Source organism: Triturus cristatus, chromosome 4_2 (genome assembly GCF_964204655.1).
Source record: "Triturus cristatus chromosome 4_2, aTriCri1.1, whole genome shotgun sequence".
In the NCBI taxonomy this organism is placed as follows: Eukaryota; Metazoa; Chordata; class Amphibia; order Caudata; family Salamandridae; genus Triturus; species Triturus cristatus.
This window is the reverse complement of record NC_140586.1, coordinates 340,039,004-340,058,021: the sequence shown is the minus strand read 5'-3', so window position 1 is coordinate 340,058,021 and position 19,018 is coordinate 340,039,004. Positions and strand designations below refer to the sequence as shown.

Below are 19,018 nucleotides of genomic sequence, written 5' to 3'. Positions count from 1 at the left end.
CAATGCGATATGGATAAACTGGTCAGGCAAATTTGCGTACGCCTTTCCACCTCTCCCACTAATTCCATTAGTGGTGCGAAAGCTACAACAGCACTCCCTCACACTGATTCTAGTAGCTCCAACATGGGCCAGACAACCGTGGTACACCACGCTGCTGGAACTCTCGGTAGTGCCACACCAAAAGTTACACCCCTTGCCATGCCTCCTAACCCAGAACCATGGAGAGATCAAACACCCAGACCCAGCTCAGCTCAACCTTGCGATCTGGCTCTTGAGATCATAGAATTCGGATACCTTAACCATCCCCCCGACTGTATGAATGTTATCAGAGAAGCTAGACGCCCTACCACTAGAGCCTGCTACGCTGCCAAGTGGAAAAGATTTGTTGTTTATTGCCATAACACAATCAACCCTCTAGACGCATCCATACAGCACATCATCTGCTACTTACTCCATCTACAAAGATGTAACCTAGCATATACATCCATTCGGCTACACCTCGCAGCAATTGCTGCTTTCCTACAAAACAGACCGCACCTATCACTTTTCAGAGTGCCTGCCATTAAAGCCTTCATGGAAGGCCTAAAACGAATAATTCCCCCAGAGTACCACCCTCACCTGTGTGGAACTTAAATATAGTTCGCACAAGGCTAATGGGACCGCCTTTCGAACCTTTGTATAAATGCGAACTGCAATTCCGCACATGGAAAACAGCTTTCCTTGTAGCCATCACCTCACTTAGAAGGGTCAGTGAGATGCAAGCACTTACTATACAAGAACCTTTTCTCCAAATGCACCCGAACAAGGTTGTCCTCCGTACCAACCCAAAATTCCTACCCAAAGTCATCTCACCCTTTCATCTAAACCAATCGGTAGAATTACCGGGTTTTTTCTCGCAGCCTCAAGCGGTTGCAGAAAGGGCTCTACACACACTGGATGTTAAAAGGGCCTTGCTTTACTATATCCAGAGAACCCAACCTTTCAGAAAGACAAAGCAACTGTTTGTCTCTTTCTCTCCACCTCATAAAGGCAACCCCATCTCTAAATCAGGGATAGCTAGGTGGATTGTAAAATGCATACAGATTTGCTACCACAAAGCAAAACGCACGCTATCTGTTTCCCCCTAAAGCCCACTCTACAAGAAAGATAGGGGCTTCTATGGCTTTTCTAGGGAACATCCCATTAGATGATATCTGCAAGGCAGCTACATGGTCAACATTGCACACTTTCACTAAACATTACTGTGTAGATGTGCAAACCAGCTAGTGTGGGCCAGGCTGTACTAAAAACACTATTTCAAACCACTGCAACAGATACGGGTGGTCGCCGCTGAGGTTGGGAACTGCTATATAGTTTATGCAAAAGTGTAATCTGCAGCTCATATGCCTCGAACGGAATATGTTACTTACCAGTATGCATCTGTTCTTGGCATGTAGAGCTGCAGATCTACACACGCCCACCCGCCTCCCCGGCTACCTGTATCCGTTCCAGTCTATCTTATTTAGATACAACACACATGGGTTTCTTCACTGTTATTACTATGCTCCATCTTTCCCTGCTGGCGCAAAACAATCTGAGGATGGAGCCGAAGCCCATGCGCAATACCAACCAAGGGAGGAGTCACCGACCTCGTGACTTCCAAAGACTTTCCAAGAGGAAAAACAAATTGCAAACATCCGGGCCCAACACCAGATGGCGATCTATGCAAAAGTGTGTAGATCTGCAGCTCTACATGCCAAGAACAGATGCATACTGGTAAGTAGCATATTCCTTTTATAAATTGGTGTCTAATTTCTTTATTCAGTGTCTCACTTACTGCCTTTGTGTGTGTGTGTGTGTGTAGTAAATGCTTAGCGCTACCCTCTGATAAGCCTGCCTGCTCGCCCACCCTACTAAGAGCAGTTACTTTATAATTTGTGCCTCTGTCAGCCAATTGGGGTTTGCCTACTCTCTACACAGTGTACCTAATATTGGTTCCTTATATAAAGAGCCAGCTTCCTACAAATGTTTTCTTAGCTAATGCCTTTTTTGCGTTGTGAAAAGAAATTCCCTTTGGCATGTTCTTGGCTACAGGTTCTAGTTTCCAGACATAGACCTACGCTTCCACTTAAGGAGACTTCATTACATAGCAAAAAGGTTTAGTCCAAAACTGTGTTCACACCAGTGCCATGCATACATTTTAGGTGGCTCCATTTCATGTAAGAAGTATCTTATTTAGCCAGTCTTGTTCTTTTCATGGATGGCTCGAGCCTTGTGAATATGCCTTAGCAGGTTTAGAATACTTTGAGTTTTCCTTTTCAGACCTTGATGCTTTGGACACAAATGACGAACTGACACCCCTGGGCAGGATACTTGCAAAATTGCCTATTGAGCCACGTCTTGGCAAGATGATGATCATGGGCTGCATCCTGTAGTAAGTATGAACTTATTTGCATCCTTAAGGCATCTTACTGGTGCAAATCTCTACTCGGGCCTTCAGAGCCCAAATCCTTCACATGGTCCTAACGAGTACCAAACTTTCCATTGGAGACATCTGTTTTGTACCAACTTCAAACCCACCCGTCAAAATTGTCCTGAAAAGAGCGGTTTCGTTTCTGCTTTTCGGGAAGTTGCAGGTACTCCCATTCTAGGATGTCTGATGCCAAATCACAAGCTTGAGTTCCCAGGGTTTGGGATGTCTGAACTGACCCTGATGTTGCGTAAGCAGATTTCGGCACAGTTGAAGCTTCTTGTGAGGTTAGACATTTCCAGTAGCACTAAGAACCATGGGCTTTTGAGCCCAGGTAGGAGCTATGAGGATCGCTTGCATTGGAATCTGATGCATTTTCCTGGTGACTGAAGGCATCTATGTGGGTTGGGGGGTGGGGGGGGGGGGGGAGATGCAGATGAATGGTTTGTCTTGTGTGCTAGTTATTGTGTGGCTGCTCCCTTTGTGTAAGTATGGAAACAAAACAATGCGATTGTGCCATAAATGGGGTCCACTCCACAGCACGACATGTGGAGAACACACTGGGGGCTATTTTAACCCCAGATAGTAGTGCCTTATATTGATAATGAACTCCAGTTACCAGAAACCTAAACTACTTGGTCAAGTGTTGCCATATTAGTTCCCCACTCGGAACAGTGGAATGACATCCTGCAGCATAGACGTTTTGAAATAATTGATGTGGTGTAGTAGTTGAGAGCTCACAGGTCGAGTATGGGCCTCAATGTCTTGTATTTCTTGGCTACCAGAAAGTATAGGGAATACACTTATTGTCACTTTCAACTTGGTGAAAGAAGTTTCTTCTCATTTTAGAAGAGCGTGTTCCTCCTCCAAGAGTTACTGGTACTCCTTAATATGTGGACATGATGGGATGTTTGGTTGTGTCCTATAAAATTCTAAGTGAAAACCATTGCCAACTGTTTTGAGTAGCCACTGGTAAGAGGTTATGTCCTGCCGCTGAGGAAGGTATAACCTCAGATGTCTCCTAACAGGTGTTAGATGGTCTGGTATGGAAAGTGCTTATGAGGTCATTGCTTGGTGGCAGTGGTTCCCGACCGTCTGCACCTCTTGCCTTGGCACGGCAGCACTGTTCTGTTATCTGATGCAGTCTCTATAGACCTTGGTGTCAATCCTTTCATTTCTGAAAAATACACAAGGAGCCATCATCTATCCGACTGTCTTAACTGCATTAAGGTATTGGCCAGTACCTGCCTAATGTTCTTTCTAAGCAATGCTGGCTATCTGATAAAATCGTAAAGCCCATTTAAGACTAGCATTAATCTGGAGCCTCTTTGCTTGCAGCCATGATTCTTTAGTCGGATTTTTTTGTGTATCACAGGTTCAGGGCCACACCGTTTGCTAGTTCTTTCACACATGTTCATGAAACTTTGTTTTAAAAAATATATATATTCGTTAATGTCTTCTGCTGCCCGAAGAAATGTGCTCAAGATAAAGAAATGTGTTCGTAGATGTTTGGAGCTTAGATAAAAGTTTGTTTGAAAGATAAAACAACTAAGTTACCACTTCTGCCATCATAAGTGATATTGTTACTAGAACATGGTTGTTACTGTCACAGAAGAGACAGGTGCATCTCAGCTTATGTGGAAATACAAGTACATTGCCTACAGATGTGTCAATCTTGTATTATTCAAGCAGGAGAAAATATTACTTCAAGTTCAATATTCAGTTTTGGAAGTATTGATATACTTGCTGACACACAATATTTGTCAGACCTTCAAGGTGGCCCCTCCGTGATACACCGTGTGGTATACTGTTGTCTAATATTGAATGGGTCCAGAGTTGAAGCATTGTCTCTGAGCTGGGATTTATGGCAGGGAATGCTACACGAGGGATCAAGAGGCCTGAAGTAAATTCTATAGTATGCTTTGTGGGTGACAGGAGAAAAAAAAAAGTAATTTTAAAGTGATTTTTCTAAAGTTAATGTTGCTGCAACATTAAAACCTGACCTTGTGGTTCTTTCAATCTTGCTAGTGTGGGTGATGCGGTGTGTACCATCTCTGCTGCCACATGCTTTCCAGAGCCTTTCGTCAGCGATGGCAGGCGACTCGGCTATGTCCACAGGAATTTTTCAGGGAACAGATTCTCTGACCACGTGGCCCTGCTTTCGGTCTTCCAAGCTTGGGATGATGCAAGGTATGGAAAACTGAACAGGCCTATAGTGCCTTGGAAACATTTACTACTATAGGGTTTGGACCCAAATTTTCCACCGACAAACAATGCTTTCAATGTAATTTTTACAGAATGGGTGGTGAAGATGCAGAAATAAGATTCTGTGAGCACAAACGACTCAACATGGCAACACTTCGGATGACTTGGGAAGCCAAAGTACAACTGAAAGATATTCTGGTTAATGCAGGCTTTCCAGAAGGTGAGGACTCATCTGAAGTAGATAATGGGTTTTTGTGACACTGAGCAGCTGTTTCAGTAAACTAAGGGTACGACCAAAGCAATCCTTTTTTTGTAGGCCTTATTTCAAGTACAACTTGAAGGTAAATTGTTGAATGCAGAGGGATCCTTTCAAATATATGCTGCTCCCATTTGTGGTTCTGAATCGTGATTGGGACCTGATGTTTACATTATGTGGGTCTTTCTTTTACTGAACAGTTGGTCTGTATTATTTGTCATATGAAATAATGGTTTCATTGCTTCTCTTTATTTCTCCAGAGTGCTTGATGACACAAGTTTTCAACAACACTGGACCCGACAACAAGCTGGATGTGGTTATATCTCTGCTGGCCTTTGGTGTCTACCCAAATGTGTGTTACCACAAGGAAAAAAGAAAGATTCTTACAACAGAGGGGAGAAATGCTTTGATTCACAAGTCTTCTGTTAATTGCCCGTTTACCAGCCAGGATCCAAAGTATCCATCTCCTTTTTTTGTTTTTGGGGAGAAGGTGAGTGTCGGGAGGTATTGACATTATTGGTTGTACTCTATATTTTCTGTCTTCAGTTTCCGCATGTCACTTCACTATTTCTCTACGTTCCAGAAGTGCATATTGTGGTGTATACCTGGGTAACCAGATTGAAAACCGCCCCATACTAATGCAGGACAATTCAAGTCTTGTAACTCCCCATGGCAAAATGCACTGCAGCAGGTGCAGGAAGGGAACGGCAAACAAAAAATGGCAGAAGACAAAAGTGGACTATTGGGTTGGATGTTAAGAAAAACAAAAAAGGCAGGAAGTATTGCCATTATTTTTTTTTTTACTTAATTCCTGCCAGTCTACAGTTTCCACCACCCATCATTTTAGTCTGCATTTCAGAAGAGCATATCAAGATGTATTACTGGGTTAGCTGATTCTAAACCAGCACCATACCAAAGCTGGACGCTTCACCAACTGCTTCTCATTGAGATCCTGCACTGCAGCAGTTGCCCCAAAAAAATACAGAAAGAAAAAAGTGAGTGTCTGAAGGGCCTGATCCTGTTCCTTCTGTTGCAGAAATCGAACTGTATTTGTAGGCCCATACCAATTGATAGCATTCCCTCAGCAACATGCCATTTGGTCTTCAGCATCCAAAACTTGACCCATTCTGATTTCCCAATATTATTAAACATCACCAAAAGCAGCAAACCTCAAACGATGGGGGTCAGATCTTGCAGCAACTTCACTGGCACTACATAAAATCCTGTATACAATGTGGGTATCTTTGCGTCACTGGCAAAGCTCTCCATATTCATGTAATTATCTTGTATGCAAGGTAATCGTCCTTGGAAACAATTGAGCAACAAGGACTATTTCCGCTTTGATGCTAGCAATGTTATGAGCCAGCAAGGCGACTTAGAAGGTTGGTTGATGTTTAAGGGAGATGTCGGTGCCTCTAGGACACATCTCTAACAGGAAAAAAAACTTTCCTTAGAAACACGACTTCCTCTTTCCATGTGTAATGCACCTGAAGTCTTATTTATTTTTAATAGTGTGTTCTTCCCCTTCAGGACCACCACTGATGCAGTTTGTGCACTGGTGTGTCCCACAGTGAAACATCTGTTGGCAACTTTCCTTCCCCAATCCTCTGCTTGTTACTTTTTCCTTATTTTCTTTTTTTTTTCTGCCTGCACTTCCCATGGCGTCTTATGTGATCCAAACAGGGGGAAAGGCCGTTGTTTAGAAGGCAGCGAAATATGAGAAAATACTGGTTTTATCCGACTTAAACCCCCATATGTCTTATGCCCCTCCCCTCTCACTGGTCAACTTGCTGAACTGACCTTGCTCACTTCTCACAAACAAAGTCATTTATCTGCTTCCTACCCATATTCTCCTGTATTCTATATAAATGAACCTTTCTCTTCCAACACTTTACAGTATTTAGTTCTTAGTCCATTTTGCTCACATCATAAACTAAATCATATCGGGCATACAGCAAGTTGAATACAAAATTAGAATGGGGAAATAAAGTTACACATTTATAGGTCCTTACTGTAAGCCAGGTGGTCTGGTAGTGTTGTGCTGCGAAGGTAAGCTTATGCCACTGTTTTATAGCCACAACAGAGAAATGGTGTCTGTCTCCTTTAAATCTTTGTGGGGTAGGGGAAATTGTGGTGGTGTCTGGTGCAAGTTTAACTGGATTGCTAAAGAGGTATGGGGATGAGATGGGCTAAATATTACTACATGAGAGAGCTTTTTGGCCCTCCTCCTGTATGACCGGTTAACTGATGGATGCTCTTTGGGATGGAGATTGGACCTGTTCATACTGGTAATCTGCCTTCAAAGAGGCAGCTTTACCGAAAGTGCAGTGGGTGTAACCTGCAGGCATGTGCATCCACGTTTTGCGGCTCCTTCTGTGACGCAGATCGCGATGGTGTGATTCCAGGGACGCGTGCTCTTATTTGTATGTCGGTCTGTCCGATGAAAATGAGTGAAGACTTTGCTCCAGTGCCTTATTACAGATATGGACCGAGAAACCTAGACCATCAGGAGTTGCAATTGTGCCAGTTGGAGGTGGCGCACCAGCTGTGTCCTTTCTCCCAACTCTGTGGTTCTCCTTGGAACCCCCAGCTATTTTTCTGTCTGCAGGTGCTAAGTCACGACACCTGCCTGCAGGTGTTTCTCCTTCCTGCTTTCAAACTCAAGCCAGATTACTGCCCGCACAATGAAGCGCGGACTGGTGGCTTCAAACAGCTGGTCTGCCTTTCACTAATGCACTATTCTCCGTGCATGCAAGAGTTTGTGCATATGTAGTATTGGCCTAATTTTGTTTTGAACACCCTAAATGTTTTAGTACTTCGGTGGGCAGATGATGGCATTGGCGTAATCCAGTAATTATTGCACAACTCAACTACCTTTCCTCCATCTTTCTACCCCTGAATGCCTGCAAGGATCATTAAGCTTGAGTATCTGCAAGCACTTTCTGCTCAATCCATGTCACCCTGTAGGAACCTTTGATTCTGTACTACATTTAAGAGTGCCAACATCACTCACATGGTCTACAGCACTGTGGAGGTTCTTATGCATAAATGGCTGCATACTAAGCAGCGTTTTCCATTGCAAAGCACATATGACAGTCAAAGCTGGAGCAGCTATTCCAGTATTGACCTCCGGTATTAACAGTGGCATGAAATTAATCCACATTGGGTGAGGTACAGTAGGGCGAGATGTTGCATTGCTTGTTGTAATGCAGTTGGAAAATGATTATTACCACCAGCTTGTAAACAATGACAGGCTTTCTTGTCCCCTTTAGATACGGACAAGGGCAATTTCTGCCAAAAGCATGACCATGGTGAGCCCACTCCAGCTGCTTCTGTTCGCCTCCAAGAAAGTAATGTCTGATGGGGAAATGGTGGTACTGGATGACTGGTAAGATTGTTCTTTTAATAATGTACACAGAATATCTGAATTGCCTCTTAATTTATAAGGACTCATTTGTGATGAATGGCAATGTTAGAAAAGGCTGGTGTGAAAAGTAAATAGCTGGATAGACTTCTAAGCAATCTTATTTTCCAGCTCTTTGATTCAGCAAGCAGTAGTTGAAATGTGATGGTGCTCCTTTCCCCCTGCTTCTTACTTTTCCCTGAAACTACACCGGAGAGTCTAAGAACTGTATCAACTTTTGGAAATATCTTTCACTACTCATTCCTGCATATAACATGGCCAATGTGTTCTTTTTGTCCTGCTTTAGGATAAAGCTGCTCATACCTCACGATGCTGCAGCCTACATCACAGCACTACGTGCGACCCTGGAGGCCCTTGTTGTCGAAGTCACTAAAGATCCGGAGATTCTTTCTCAACTGGACCCGGGGAATGAGCAAATGCTGAACGTGATTCGCCTGGTCTCCAGGCCCTCCACAGCTGGCATTAACCTTATGATGGGCAATGCAAGGTGAGCTGGTCCTGGGCCTTTACACACCCTCTAACTTATAATCCCAATATTTTACAAGTCACTCCACTGATTTGTGTACCGATCAGGAATTTCATCAACATAATACATAGTGTTTATGCAGCTGCTTATGAATAGGCATATCTGTCTCCTAGTATACATGTTGCTCTTTATTTAGTATTCCTGGCTTCTTAGGCCCTGTTAGTGATGGAAGTGTCACCCTTTTTTATTTTTACCATCTCCTGATGTGGTCACTCGGAGCAGATATTAGCCTGGCAGTTATGGTTGACCACTTGGAGATTCATTCAAAAGAAGGCTTACTGTAGAAAGCTGGCTCTATATATGGTGTACTGCTGGGTGGCTATACCTTGCACAGAGTCCAGAGATTCCCCCAGAAGTATACAGGGCTCAATTTAAACCCAAAGTGCTCTATAAGTGGTAGTGTGCGCGAGCAACCTTAGGCCTAACACAGAGGACGGTAAGACATTTATTGCACAACATTGACCAATAAGAGACCCACTACTCAAAAAGGCAATCCATGCCAATTTTATGAAAATAAGCTTTGTTTGAGTTTTATTTTAAGACCAAGATCTTTGCAATAAGGTAAGCATTTTCAAAAGTCAACACAGTGCAATGTTTTAACAGTTCAATGTTATCCTATGGTGGAAAACAGTAATGTGGTTATACAGGTAAGTACATAACTTACAGTTCCAGTCTTTGGTACCAGAGGTTCGCAAGGGGGAATGGTCGGGGGAGTACCAAAATTGCACCACTAGGTCAAAATCTGATTTCGGCCCAATGCATTTCAATAAAGACTGGGCGTACTCTAAGCCCCCCAGCTTGCAGGTAGGTAAATCAGTTGTCAGGGCCAAGCTCTGGGGGTAAGAGCAACCACAGGGGGCCACAAAGCAGCACCAAACATACAGCACCAGGGGCAGCACAGTGCAAATACAGCTTCAGGCGCCCAATGCTTTTCAATAGCCAAGTTGCTTCCGGCAACAGGCGTTGCACCGGAAGCTGCAGGAGGGGGACCAGCGACAGCAGAGGTAAGTAGAGGTGATGGGGTAGTAGGGGCACAGTCTGTTCAGCTCACCAAGGCCCAGGGGCTTCGGGTGCAGGGGTGTCCTTGGACCTCAGATTCTACTGACTGGAGCTGGTCGCGGTCAGGGGAGGCTCTGGATTCGGGCTGCACGCGTCATTGTGGAGTCCAGGAGTGGTAAGCCAACGCTGGTCTTGAGGTCAGGATCGCTAGGGAACCTGTTCTGGGTCGGTGGTCCACCTGGACATGGGCCGGATGTGAGAAAGTGCCATCTTTCTTGCATGGTATGCCCCCACTTTTTGCTAAATTGCTGAATGTACTTCGATTGAGTGTACCCTGGGTTCCTGCCAATCAGGTGCCCAGGGCCTATGTTCCTTCCTTAAACCACACAAACTCCAAATTGGCAAACCCTAGCCACATGTCAGCCCCTAGTAAATGGTACCCTAGGTACCCAGGGCCTTGTGACCAGGGAAGGCCTCTAAGGGCTGCAGCACTCATTGTGCCACCCTCAGAGGCCCTGTACCCTTACACACACACACTGCCCTTGCAGGCTGAGTGTCTGGGTGCAGGACCAAACAAAGAGTCGACATGGCACACATCACTGTGTACCATGCCCATCACCTACACTGCCAAGGCATATGTCAGCCACCCCTCTAGCTGGGTGCATTACGCCTATGGTGTGGGCACAGGAGCAGGAGCCCTGTGCCCCTACAGTACCCGGGTCCATTCCTGGGCACTGTAAGTGCAGTGCTGTCATTTAAGAATACATGGTGCTGAGAGCTTGTCAAACACGAGCTCCACAGCACCATATTGGCAACACTGAAGCCTGGGAAGTTTGGTATCAAACTTCTCAGCACATTGAACCCACACTGATGCCAGTGTAGGATTTAATGTACTAAGCACCCCAGAGGGCATCTTAGAAGATGCCCCCTTACAGCTAACTTGCAATCCACGTCTGCTCTGAGGCTGCCCAGGCTGCCACACAGCAGACACGTTGCTGGACCCCTGGGTGGGAGAGCCCCTGCTCTCCCGGGCCTGCAACAATGCACATCCTGGGTGAGGTGAGAAATCTCCTCCCCCAGGATGAGCAAAGGGAAGCTTCAAAGGCATGCCGCCAGTTGGAGTTTCCCCAGGCCACTGCAACCCCCCACTCTGGCGGGAAGCTTGGCCGGAAACCCCATACAAGGACAGGGGATGTGCCAGCCTGCCCACCCCACCCCTCAGGTGGGGGAGGCGAGGTGAATCACATCTCCGGGCTCTCGCCATCTTGAAGATGGGAGGCCCTACCCTATCAGGATTAGGCTACTGCCCCCCTCCCACAGGAGAGAGGCAGGATAGGGGGTGTACCCACCCCAGGACAAGGACCCATTGGTCCCTGGCCTTCACCTACCTGTAACGCCCCTAAATCTAGTATTTAGGGGCCCCCTGAACCTTCCTTCCGGAGATTCCAGATAGAAAAACGACAAGAAGAGCAAGAAGAACAAAGACCTGCCCTGCAGCTGCTAAAAAGAGAAGAAGACACCAACTGCTTTGGCCCCAGCCCTACCGGCCTGTCGACTCTCGAACCTGCACCAGCGCGGCCTCCCACGTGGCCAGCAACCTCACCAACCCCGGAGGACCTGGCTACCTTTTAGCTCTAAGCCCCTGGGACTCCCACGAGTAGAGGCTCTACTCAAGAAACCTACTTGCTATCCCTGGCACCAGCCCGGGACCGCGGACCCAACACACTCTGCACCAGCCAAGCCTGGCCAGTGCCGGAGTGGACAAAGACCCAGAGGACGACCCCACGGCGACTGTGACCCAGAGTCCGGCACCCAAGGACCCCCCTCGACATCCCGGAAGAAGCCTGCAGCCTCAGAACCAAGTGCCACCCCAGCCGCGATCAACCAGAGGGTAAGATTCCCGACGTCAAAAGGCACCCCTGCACCCGGCGCCCTGCGACCCCCTGTGCCCAATCCTGGGGTACCCACCTAACCTACAACTACCCAACTTACCTCTCGAAGTGGTGGTGGCACCTGAAACCTCCTCGTCCCCGAGCCTGCAGCCTCTTTCCAAACCGGAACATTCCCATTGATTTCCATTGAGCGCCCTAAGGCTCAAAAGCACCCTGCACCCAGCCGCCCGAGTGGCCCTGGCAGTGCCCTCTCTACTCTAACCTACTTCCCCACTTGCCCTGAGTAAGTGACCAGGAGCCCAGCTCCCACAGCCGCGTGGCTTGCCAGACAGCAGCCACCAACCAAGGCCCCCCTATCCCTCATAGGATAACATTGGGCCCAACTCTCTCTGCACCCGGCCGTCCTGAAACCGCTGAGGGTGAACCAACTGTACCTACCTGACACTGGGGGACCCCTGAGTCCATGCCCGGAATTTCAACACTACCAGTCGAGCACTTACCCTTAAACCGCTAACTTCATTTTTCCTCATAGGGTAACATTGACTGGCTTTTTCTTCAAAAATCTTCTAAGTGTGAACTTTTCAAAACTGCAAAAATTCACCAAAAATCAGCCAAGTGACAAAAACGAATTTACTCACCTGCTCCTAGGTGAGCTTCCAGTGCTGGATCTTGGTGCCCAGCCCTGACTCTGAAAAGTGTTCACAACTATACTTACTTCTAACTCATTTTTCTCCCATAGGAAACCATTGCCTGCTTTTCTGTGAAATTTCTTCTAAGTGTCTACTTTTGCAAATTTGAAATATTCTTTTAAAATCGTACCATTTCTGCAAACGAAATTACTTACCTGCTTTTGATAAGGACCCCAGTCCTGGGTCTAGGCACCCAGTCCTGGATTACTAAAGTAACGATAAAGTACTCTACCTGCAATTTGAATTTCTTGCCATAGAGATCCATTGAATGTTTTCTGTGAAATATTTTCTAAGTGCTAACTTTTGAAATAGCTAAATATTATCTAAAAATCATTACAGTTATTAAGTCGACTTTCTTCACTTGATTCTGAATACTGACCCCAGGCTGGTTCTAGGATCCAGACCTGGAATTCCAAAAGTAATCTGAAAAGTAATTTATTACAAATAACCTGAACTTACCATTGAGCTCAATGCATTGTTATGTTTAGGAAATAGGATTGTTTATTGCAACCAACTGTGACTGTTTACACAAATTTATTGCTTGAAACAAAAGTATTTATATTCAACCTCTCATTCTGAGAAAGTATATTTTTACCCCCTTGTGGTTCTAAAAATAAAACAAGCATATATTTTATATATACAAATCATTGGCCTAGAGTTCAGTTATTGAGTGTGTGAAACCATTTGCTGACTGAGTGTGTACAATAAATGCTTTACACTGTCCTCTGGTACTGCCTTACTGCTCGACCAAGCTACCACTTTTGAGAGTAAGGTCATACCTAACTCTGACCTCTATCAGCCTCTGGGGGACTGTGGACTCTGTACACCCTGTACCTATTAGGGAACAGTATATACAGAGCCACTTTCTCACATTGGTGGATCAGCGGTGGGATACAAACTTGCATTTGTTGGACTACTTGGTTACCATCTGATCACACGACAGAACTCTTAAAAATTGCCTTTAGAATTCTGATTGGTTTTTCCAAAATTACTAAAAGTCTTGCTAGGGCCTTGCTTAAGTCCCATTAGAATTTTAGAAAAATAAAAGTCACTATAGTCAGGGTAGAGGGTTAGAACTGTCAGGTTAGAATGTCTCAAACAAACCCAGCTATTAGTGATAATAATAACATGGACCTGGTGGAGGAGCTCGACCTCACACCTTACTTACACTTGTCTTTCAAGGAATTGAGGTCCTTATGTAAACTCAAAAATTTACAAATGGGTCAGCATCCATCCAAACAAGGGCTCCAGGAGCTCCTGGCTGAGTATGCTAAAGACCACCCATCTGAACATGGTGATGGCCAGTCAGATGAGGAAAGGGAAACAGGGGAGGAGGACAGCAACCTCCCCATACTATTCCCTAGGGAGGAGATGGCACCCATACCCTCCAACTCAAGACATAGCATCTGGGCACCTAGAGACCACACAGGTGGCTCTGGTCCCAGAGACAACACTGGGGGACCCCCCAGTGAAGAGGACAGCCTTGTGAGGCTGGCCAAAAGAATAGATCTAGAGTCCAGGCTCCTGGCTCTAGAAAAGGAAAGGAGAGAGATGGGTTTAGCACCCATCAATGGTGGCAGCAATAATAAAAACAAGGATAGGGAGGAAACTTCTGACCTTAAAATCCCCAAAGGGATTGTCCCTAAATTTGAGGAAGGTGATGATATCACCAAATGGTTCACAGCCTTTGAGAGGGCTTGTGATATCAGGAAAGTAAAGAAACCTCTCTGGGGGGCACTCCTGTGGGAACTGTTCTCTGGTAACTGCAGGGACAGGCTTCTGACTCTCTCTGGGCCAGAAGCAGGATCCTATGACCTCATGAAGAAAGCTCTGATTGAGGGATTTGGATTCACCACTGAGGAGTATAGAATTAGATTCAGGGGGGCTCACAAAACCCAGACCCAGTCCTGGATTGATTTTGTAGATTTCTCAGTGAAGACACTGGATGGTTGGTTAGCTGGACATGGTGTGCAGGATTTTACTGGATTGTACAATTTATTCATGAAGGAACATATTTTGAGTAACTGCACAAATGAAAAGTTGCATCAGCATTTGGTAGACCTAGGTCTAATTTCTCCCCAAGAATTGGGAAAGAAGGCGGACCACTGGGTCAAGACTAGGGTGACCAAGACAACCACTGGGGGTGACCAAAAGAAGGTGGTCACAAAACCTCCCCAGGGGAAAGGTGGTGAGAATCCCCAAGATAAAAAGTCTGAGTCTTCCAAAGGGCCCCAAAAACCTGTTCAGGTGGGTGGGACCCAAACTACTCCCTATGTGCCCCAACCATATAGGGGGAAGAACTTTGATCCCTTAAAGGCCTTTTGTAATACCTGTAAGAAGCAGGGACACCTAACTGTATCTTGCCCCCAAAACAAAGCCCCTAAGGCACCCAGTACAGCCACTCCTGGGACAGCAAGTATACAAATGGGATCAGAGGTGTACCCTGAGCAAATCTGGGAACACACTGAAGCAAGTTTAGTCTCCTTGGGAGAAGTGGAGTTTGCCACTGTGGCTGTGTGGCCCCCCAACTTGAAGAAATACTTACAGTACCCCTGGGTGAATGGAACTAGGGTAGAAGCTCTGAGGGATACAGGTGCCAGTGTCACTATGGTGAAAGACACACTGGTTTCCCCTGAGCAATACTTGATTGGGAAGTCTTACCCAGTCACCAACGCTGACAGTGTCACCACTAGTCATCCCATGGCCATGGTAACATTAGGCTGGGGGGGGGTTACTGGCCTGAAACAGGTAGTGGTCTCTCCAAAGTTGCCAGCTGCATGTCTGCTTGGAAATGATCTGGAAACCTCAGCCTGGGTTGAGGTTGAGTTAAAGGCCCATGCAGCCATGCTGGGCATCCCTGAATTGGTGTGTGTGCAAACCAGAGCACAGAGCAAGAGGAAGGGTGAAAAAGTAGGTTTGGAGCCTGGAATAATGGCCCAACCAACCAAGAGGAAGGGCAAGAAGACTGGGGGACCAGCTTCTGTACAGCCAAACACTCAGAACCCCTCTCCCCCTGGAGAGGATGTAGATACCTCTGAGGGAACTGAGTCCATGGAGCTTGACCCTTACCAGGTTGAACTCTTGGGCCCAGGGGGACCCTCTAGGGAAGAGCTGTGCCAGGGTCAGCAAGACTGTCCCACTCTTGAAAGCCTGAGACAACAAGCTGCTTCAGAAGCCAGGGGAGATGTCAGTGGTACCCATAGAGCTTATTGGGAAGAGGGATTACTGTATGCTGAGGCAAGAGACCCCACTCCTGGAGCCACCAGGAGGGTGGTAGTGCCACAGAAGTACAGGGAGTTCCTCCTAACTTTGGCTCATGACATCCCCCTAGCTGGACATCTGGGGCAATCCAAAACTTGGGAAAGGTTAGTGAGTCACTTTTACTGGCCCCAGATGCACCAAAAGGTGAAGGAGTTTGTCAGCTCCTGTGTTACCTGTCAGGCCAGTGGCAAGACAGGTGGCCACCCAAAGGCCCCCCTCATTCCACTACCAGTGGTGGGGGTCCCCTTTGAAAGGGTAGGTGTGGACATTGTGGGTCCACTCGAACCTCCCACAGCCTCAGGGAACAAATTCATTCTAGTAGTAGTGGATCATGCTACTAGGTACCCTGAAGCAATTCCACTTAGGACTACTACAGCTCCTGCAGTAGCCAAGGCCCTCCTGGGTGTCTTCACCAGGGTGGGTTTTCCTAAGGAGGTGGTTTCAGACAGAGGTTCCAACTTCATGTCTGCTTACCTAACACACATGTGGAAAGAGTGTGGAGTGCAGTACAAGTTTACTACACCCTACCACCCACAAACCAATGGCCTTGTTGAGAGGTTCAACAAGACATTGAAAGGTATGATCATGGGACTCCCTGAGAAACTCAAAAGGAGGTGGGATGTCCTATTACCATGCTTGCTTTTCGCCTACAGGGAAGTGCCACAGAAGGGAGTAGGTTTCTCACCCTTTGAACTTCTGTTTGGTCATCCTGTAAGGGGACCACTGTGTCTTGTAAAGGAGGGCTGGGAGAGGCCTCTTCAAGAACCCAAACAGGACATAGTGGACTATGTGCTTGGCCTAAGGTCCAGAATGGCTGAGTATATGGAAAAAGCATCCAAGAACCTTGAGGCCAGCCAGGAGCTCCAGAAGCACTGGTATGACCAAAAAGCTGCACTGGTTGAATTTCAACCAGGGCAACAGGTGTGGGTTTTGGAGCCAGTGGCACCAAGGGCTCTCCAAGACAAATGGAGTGGCCCTTACCCTATCCTAGAGAGAAAGAGTGAGGTCACCTATCTAGTTGACCTGGGCACTAGCAGGACACCCAAAAGGGTCATCCATGTGAACCGCCTTAAACTCTACAATGATAGGGCTGACATCACCATGCTGATGGTGACTGATGAAGAACAGGAAGCAGAGAGTGAGCCACTCCCTGACCTCCTATCCTACAGCCCAAAAGATGGGTCAGTAGATGGTGTGATTTTCTCAGACACCCTCTCTGCCCAACAACAGACTGACTGCAAGCAAGTCTTGCAACAATATGCTAGCCTCTTTTCCCTGACCCCTGGTCTGACAAGCTGGTGTACCCATGATGTGGACACTGGTGACAGTGCACCTGTCAAGAACAAAATCTATCGACAGTCAGATCAAGTCAAGGAAAGCATCAAAGCTGAGGTCAGCAAGATGCTGGAGTTAGGGGTCATTGAGCCTTCAGAGAGCCCCTGGGCTAGCCCAGTAGTTCTGGTCCCCAAACCTCATCAACAGGGTGAAAAGAGAGAGATGAGGTTCTGTGTGGACTATAGAGGGCTCAACTCTGTCACCAAGACAGATGCTCACCCTATCCCAAGAGCAGATGAACTGATAGACAAATTGGGGGCTGCCAAATTTCTCAGTACCTTTGACTTAACTGCAGGGTACTGGCAGATTGGCATGGCCCCAGGAGCAAAAGAAAAGACAGCATTCTCCACCCCTGATGGGCATTATCAGTTTACTGTGATGCCCTTTGGGTTAAAGAATGCCCCTGCCACCTTCCAGAGGTTGGTGAACCATGTCCTGGCTGGGTTGGAGTCCTTTAGTGCAGCTTATCTTGATGATATTGCTGTCTTTAGCTCCACCTGGCAGGATCACCTGATCCACCTTGGGAAGGTTTTAGAGGCTCTGCAGAGTGCAGGTCTCACTATCAAAGCATCCAAATGCCAGATAGGGCAGGGCACTGTGGTGTACTTGGGCCACCTTGTAGGTGGAGGCCAGGTACAGCCCTTACAACCCAAAATCCAGGCCATCATGGACTGGATAGCTCCAACAACCCAGACCCAAGTCAGGGCATTCCTTGGCTTGACTGGGTACTACAGGAGGTTTGTGAAGGGGTATGGGTCCATTGTGACCCCCCTCACAGAACTCACCTCCAAGAAAATGCCCAAGAAAGTTAACTGGACAGTTAGTTGTCAAAAGGCTTTTGACACCCTAAAAGAAGCAATGTGCTCAGCACCAATTCTAAAAGCTCCAGATTATGCCAAGCAGTTCATAGTGCAGACTGATGCCTCTGAGCTAGGGATAGGAGCGGTCCTATCCCAGACCAATGATGAAGGCCAAGACCAACCTGTTGCTTTTATAAGCAGAAGACTACTCCCTAGAGAGCAGCGTTGGAGTGCCATTGAGAGGGAGGCCTTTGCTGTGGTTTGGTCCCTGAAGAAGCTGAGGCCATACTTGTTTGGCACTCACTTCCTAGTTCAAACTGACCACAGACCTCTCAGATGGCTAATGCAGATGAAAGGGGAAAATCCAAAACTACTGAGGTGGTCCATCTCCCTACAGGGAATGGACTTTGAAGTGGAACACAGACCAGGGACTGCCCATGCCAATGCAGATGGACTTTCCAGGTTCTTCCACTTAGACAATGAAGACTCCATAGGACAAGGTTAGTCTCATCACCTTTCGTTTGGGGGGGGGTTGTGTGAGAAAGTGCCATCTTTCTTGCATGGTATGCCCCCACTTTTTGCTAAATTGCTGAATGTACTTCGATTGAGTGTACCCTGGGTTCCTGCCAATCAGGTGCCCAGGGCCTATGTTCCTTCCTTAAACCACACAAACTCCAAATTGGCAAACCCTAGCCACATGTCAGCCCCTAGTAAATGGTACCCTAGGTACCCAGGGCCTTGTGACCAGGGAAGGCCTCTAAGGGCTGCAGCACTCATTGTGCCACCCTCAGAGGCCCTGTACCCTTACACACACACACTGCCCTTGCAGGCTGAGTGTCTGGGTGCAGGACCAAACAAAGAGTCGACATGGCACACATCACTGTGTACCATGCCCATCACCTACACTGCCAAGGCATATGTCAGCCACCCCTCTAGCTGGGTGCATTACGCCTATGGTGTGGGCACAGGAGCAGGAGCCCTGTGCCCCTACAGTACCCGGGTCCATTCCTGGGCACTGTAAGTGCAGTGCTGTCATTTAAGAATACATGGTGCTGAGAGCTTGTCAAACACGAGCTCCACAGCACCATATTGGCAACACTGAAGCCTGGGAAGTTTGGTATCAAACTTCTCAGCACATTGAACCCACACTGATGCCAGTGTAGGATTTAATGTACTAAGCAC

The 19,018-nt window shown here is 46.9% G+C and overlaps 1 protein-coding gene across 2 annotated transcripts in view; it reads left to right on the top strand.

Moving 5' to 3' along the window:
- The window catches only part of DHX9 (DExH-box helicase 9), a 219,692-nt gene that overhangs the window by 165,593 nt on the left and 35,081 nt on the right, over positions 1-19,018 (top strand). For both annotated transcript variants that reach the window (XM_085601733.1, XM_085601735.1), the window contains 6 exons: positions 2,302-2,413; positions 4,478-4,639; positions 4,747-4,874; positions 5,171-5,400; positions 8,183-8,298; positions 8,621-8,821. In XM_085601733.1, coding sequence (XP_085457859.1) covers positions 2,302-2,413; positions 4,478-4,639; positions 4,747-4,874; positions 5,171-5,400; positions 8,183-8,298; positions 8,621-8,821 — 949 coding nt within the window. The remainder of the gene's footprint in view (positions 1-2,301; positions 2,414-4,477; positions 4,640-4,746; positions 4,875-5,170; positions 5,401-8,182; positions 8,299-8,620; positions 8,822-19,018) is intronic.